The sequence below is a fragment of the Colobus angolensis genome, unplaced genomic scaffold (genome assembly GCF_000951035.1).
Source record: "Colobus angolensis palliatus isolate OR3802 unplaced genomic scaffold, Cang.pa_1.0 Scaffold120, whole genome shotgun sequence".
Taxonomy (NCBI): Eukaryota; Metazoa; Chordata; class Mammalia; order Primates; family Cercopithecidae; genus Colobus; species Colobus angolensis.
This window is the reverse complement of record NW_012113142.1, coordinates 1,183,122-1,188,634: the sequence shown is the minus strand read 5'-3', so window position 1 is coordinate 1,188,634 and position 5,513 is coordinate 1,183,122. Positions and strand designations below refer to the sequence as shown.

The following is a 5,513-nucleotide window of genomic DNA, read 5'->3' as shown; positions in this document are numbered from 1 at the left end:
GGTTCACGCCATTCTCCTGCCTCAGCCTCCCGAGTAGCTGGGACTACAGGCGCCCGCCACCACGCCCGGCTAATTTTTTGTATTTTTTTATAGAGACGGGATTTCACCATGTTGGCTAGGCTGGTCTCGAACTCCTGACCTCAAGTGATCCGCCCGCCTTGGCCTCCCAAAGTGCTGGGATTACAGGCGTTAGCCATCGTGCCCAGCCTAATTTTTGTATTTTTAGTAGAGGTGGGGTTTCACCATGTTGGCCAGGCTGATCTTGAACTCCTGACCTCAGGTGATCCACCCACCTTGGCCTCCCAAAGTGCTGGGATTAGAGGCATGAGCCACTGCGCCCGGCCCCAGTGACTATGAGAACAAAACACAAGGCATGGCTGGCTCTCCAGGTTACAGCTGGAGACGAGGGGAAAGGTGGTTGGTTGTACAAGCAACTCAGGGAAGCTGGTGCTGCGGCGTGCGTGCGCGGCCCAAGAGTGTGGCTTTGGGTCTACCAGATGCCCTTAGGGAAAAGGCCAGAACCCGCACTGCATAGCGCAGTCACCGTGTGTGGTGGGACCCAGTGTCGGCTGAGAGGCCTGGAGGGGTCTTGCCTCCCTTGTAGTCACTCGGTGTCATAACAAGGAGGGCACCCATTTGGCCTGGGCCAACCCCTGGCCCCACTATCCACAGGCCAGGCCAATGGCCTTGCCTAGACAGGAAGTCCTCCAGGATGTCCGCTTGCTGCGTGGGGCCACAGGAAGCTGCACAGGCTCCGGGGCCTGAGCCAGAGCCTCCGCCTCGGGCTGCCACAGCCCAGGGGAGTGGCTGAGCCAGCCTCAGAGGCCATTCTGTGGCTGACAGCTGGAGGCCGCTGGCTGTGGAGGGGCGGGGGAAGGGTCCTTTCCCCACCCCGGTGGCCCCGCTGAGTCCGTGTGGCCAGGGCTCTCTCTGGCTGAGAAAAGAGAATTTGAGCCTAGCATACTTTGCAGCAGCCCTCAAATAACTTTCTCATGGGGGTATCTTGTAGATGCCGGTGAACATGTCTCCTCCGGCTCAGCCAGGCTGCCCCCCCGTTGGAAACATCCCCGGGGGCCTGACACCACTGCCGAGGGCTGCAGCACCCCGCGCACCTGCTGGGCTGACGTGTGTCCTGGCTCCTGTCTTCTCCTGAAGCCAGGCCACCCAGCTTGCTCCAGGGCCAGGCAGGGAAGCACCAAGCCCTGCCGTGCACCTGCACCCACTCAAATGCCGCAGCCCTCGTGTCATCACTGTCACACGGGCCACTCGGCATCCACGAAGCCCATCACGGGTCTCTGGGGCAATCATTCTCTGAAAACAAAACCCTGCCCTGGCTCTCCCAGGCCCGCCAGCCACGCATGCCGGGTCTGAGCACCCACTGGGTGCTACTTGGAGGCCCTCCTGGCCCAGGACTGATGGGCAGATCCCGCTGTAGCCTCTTCACTGTGTCCCTGACCCAGGAAACCCTGAGGCCAAGGAACCAGCCTGGTTTTGCCCCCAGTGCTCTTAGCAACACAGTCCCTCGTTGAACCAGATGGTTCCATCTCAGAAGAAGTCATCCAGTCCTTATGGTATTAAGACAAGAGGAAAACTTTGGTCTTGAACTACCCGGCAGCCTTGCAAAATGTCTGCATCTGACAAATCCCCGCCTCTGTGGGCTCCTGGGCGCAGGGCCACCCCCAGCCCCGGCCCTCAGCCCCTCACACCACCTGCAGGCTGCGCTCATGCCCGTCCAGCTGGACCTTGAGCTTGTGGAGCTCCTCGATCTCGCGGTTGTGGCGCTCCGTTTTGTGGCGCACCAGAGAGCGGTAGAAGTGGATGGTGAAGACCACGAAGATGAGACCCACGGGCACCATGATGATGGTGGACACCAGCGCGGCCTGCCAGCCCGTGTGGCTTCCGGGGCCGGGCGGGGGGCCAGGCTGGCGCCGGGCGTCCACGGGGAGGAATTTGATCCAGCAGAGCAGCACCACCTCGGCCAGGAAGAGCAGGATGCCTAGCACGGTGGAGAAGCCCCAGGCCAGCTCGATGTAGGGGTGCATGCGCTCATGCGGAGACTCGCTGATGGAGTTCAGGTTGTGGATGTTGCTCACGGCCTCCACGTTGGGCAGGATGCAGGTGCTGATGAGGAGGGCGAACAGGTGCACGGCCACCAGCACCGTGGTGCAGGCGCTGAAGGCAATCAGCAGCGGCCGAGGGTACTGGTACTGCGTCTCCAGCTGCACCTCCACCATGGCCACCTGTGGGGACAGCAGACAGGTGGTGCTGGGTGTGGGGAGGGCAAGGCGTGGCCCCACCAGGGCCACCTGCCAGGCAGAGCAGGGGCTGGGCCAGGTTCGGGGGACAGGGTAGCCATGGGCTCTCCTGCTGGCGGGACTCACCCATGTTCTGGGCCCTTGAAGACCAGAGGGCAACCTCCTCAGTGATCAAATGTTTCACATTTTCCTTTGTTCTAATTAGCTAAAGAAGACTGCACTGAGAAAAAAATCTCAGCAGTACAGAAGAGGCCAGTGTGGTGGCGCACGCCTGTAATCCCAGCACTTTGGGAGGCCAAGGCTGTTGGATCACTTGAGGCTAGGAGTTGGAGACCAGCCTGGTCAACATGGTGAACCCCCGTCTCTACTAAAAATACAAAAAGTAGCTGGGCATGGTGGCGGGCACCTGTAATCCCAGCTACTCGGGAAGCTGAGGCAGGAGAATCGCTTGAACCTGGGAGGCGGAGGTTGCAGTGAGCCAAGATCGCGCCACTGCACTCCAGCCTGGGGGACAAAATGAGACTCTGTCTCAAAACAAAACAAGCCACAAAAGTTTAAAAAAGAAAGGAAAAAGAAAGAAAGAGAGAGAGGAAGGAAGGAAGGAAGGGAGGGAGGGAGGGAAAAACTGGCCGAGTACAATGGTTCATGCCTGTAATCCCAGTGGTTTGGAAGGTTGAGGCAGGAGGGTCACTTGAGGCCAGGAATTCCAGGCTGCTGTGAGCCCCGATCAGACCACTGCACTCCAGCCTGGGGGACAGAGGGAGACCCTGTCTCTACAAAAAATATACAACATTAGCCGGGCATGGTGGCACACGGCTGTAGTCCCAGCTACTGGGGAGACTGAGGTGGGAGCATCCCTTGAACCCGGGAGATCCAGGCTGCAATGAGCTATGATCACAACACTGCACTTCAGCCCATGTGACAGAGCGAGACCTCGTCTCTACAAAGAAAGGAAACTGACCTTTCAAAGATAAAAATTGGCCAGGCGCGATGACTCATGCCTGTACTCCTTCCTTTGGGAGGCAGAGGCAGGAGGATCGCTTGAACCCAGGAGTTTGAGACTAGCCTAGGCAACATAGTGAGAGCCCATCTTGACAAAAAAAAAAAAAAAAAAAAAAACCGACCTTTTAAAACATAACAACTGAAACTGCCGACAGTCCTCAGACTCAGAGCTGCACACCTGGACGGCCTCAGACAGACCACGTGGTGCCTCCTCAGCAGAGGCCAAAAGCCCAGCGAGAGCCAGCATCTCTAAAGCCCAGGAAAAGTGACGGAAGTGAGGCCGAGGGTGAGGAGGGAAAGGAGGCATGGCTAGGTCTCCTGAGGAAGCAAAATCATCAATCACAGTCGTAGGTTACAGCAGGTACGGTCTAAAACGAACAAACCAAGGAATGGCAGGCTCTGCTTGGTGTCTTGAAATGTGAGATCAGCCAGGTGCAGTGGCTCACGCCTGAAATCCCAGCACTTTGGGAGGGTGAGGCGAGTGGATCGCTTGAGGTCAGGAGTTGGAGACCAACCTGGCCCACATGGTGAAACCCCGTTTCTACTAAAAATAAAAAAAATTAGCTGGTCCTGGTGGCGGGCGCCTGTCATGCCGGACTACTTGGGAGGCTGAGGCAGGAGAACTGCTTGAACACAGGAGACAGAGGTTGCAGTGAGTGGAGATCATGCCACTGTACTCCAGCCTAGGCGACACAGCAGGACTCTGTTTCAAAAAAAAAGAAGACAGGGGAAGATTCTTCTACCTACTGTGTTTCCCTCCTAGACCTAAGCCATCCCTGTTTAAAAAAAAAAAACAACTCAGGCCAGGTGAGGTAGCTCATGCCTGTAATCCCAGCACTTTAGGAAGCCAAGGGGGTACAGATCACTTGAGGTCAGGAGTTTGAGAGCAGCCTGGCCAACACGGCAAAAACTCTTTCTCTGTGAAAAATACAAAAATCAACCGGGCATGGTGGCTTGTGCCTGTAATCCCAGTTACTTGGGAGGCTGAGGCAGGAGAATCGCTTGAATCCGGGAGGCAGAGGTTTCAGTGAGCTGAGATCATGCCACTGCACTCCAGCCTGGGTGACAGAGTGAGACCCTGCCACAAAAAAAATAAATAAATAAAATAAAATAAAAAACAACTCAGGAGGCTGGGCCCCAGAGTTGGAGGCTGCAGTGAGCTATGAACGCACCACTGCACCCCAGCCTGGGCAATAGAGCGATATCCTGTCTGGGAACGAATAAAGTAAAAAATAAAATAAAATAATATATATGAAGATTTCATAATGTCCTTCAGCAACTGCCACCTCTTAGTGGTGATAGAAAGCTTACTAGATAAAAGAAGATATGGCCGGGCGTGGTGGCTCACGCCTATAATCCCAGCCCTTTGGGAAGCTGAGGTGGGCAGATCACTTGAGGTCTGGAGCTCGAGACCAGCCTGATCAACGTGGCAAAACCCCATCTCTACTAAAAATACAAAAATTAGCCGAGCATGGTGGTGGGCGCCTGTAATCCCAACTACTCAGGAGGTTGAGGCAGGAGAATCTCTTGAACCCGGGAGGCGAAGGTTGCAGTGAGCCAGATCGCGCCACTGCACTTCAGCCTGGGCGACAGAGCGAGACTATATTTCAAAAAAAAAAAAAAAAAAGAAGAAGACATGGCAGTCCTAGTAGACCAGAGCTGAACAGCAATTCACCAATAATACGGCTGGGGCTATTGTGAAACGTATCCAAAAACCAGTAGCCACAGAACATGGGCTGAGGGATAGTTTTTCTCAGTGTGGCCCTGGGTTGGCTATGGTCATCTCAAAGGATATGGCCCAAGTGACAAATATTACAAACCACAGTGGCCTCCAAGATAGGAAATAAAGATGATCACAAGGTAGTGGGCAGGGCTCGCAAAAAGTGGTTTTGTTCCGCCTTAAGAGGAGAAAAGGGGCTGAGTGAGGTGCCTCACACCTGTGATCCCAGTACTTTGGAAGGCTAAGGCGGGAGATCACTTAAAACCAGGAGTTCAAGACCAGCCCGGGCAACAAAGCGAGACCCTATCTCTATTAAAAAAAAAAAAAAAGAAGAAGAAGAAGAAAAGAGAAGGCAATTTTTTGCATCAACTGTGTTGATGCAGAATTCTTTTTAATTTAAATTATATTTTTTGTTTGTTTGTTTGTTTGTTTTGAGACGGAGTCCTGCTCTGTCGCCCAGGCTGGAGTGCAGGGGCCAGATCTCAGCTCACTGCAAGCTCCGCCTCCCAGGTTTACGCCATTCTCCTGCCTCAGCC

At 54.8% G+C, this 5,513-nt stretch overlaps 1 protein-coding gene across 2 annotated transcripts in view; it reads right to left on the bottom strand.

Annotated features, from left to right (window-relative positions):
• Positions 1-330: 330 nt before the first annotated feature.
• ORAI2 (ORAI calcium release-activated calcium modulator 2) overlaps positions 331-5,513 on the bottom strand; it is a 24,956-nt gene continuing 19,773 nt past the window's right edge. For both annotated transcript variants that reach the window (XM_011929968.1, XM_011929977.1), the window contains one exon: positions 331-2,240. In XM_011929968.1, coding sequence (XP_011785358.1) covers positions 1,701-2,240 — 540 coding nt within the window. In that variant the 3' untranslated portion in view covers positions 331-1,700. The remainder of the gene's footprint in view (positions 2,241-5,513) is intronic.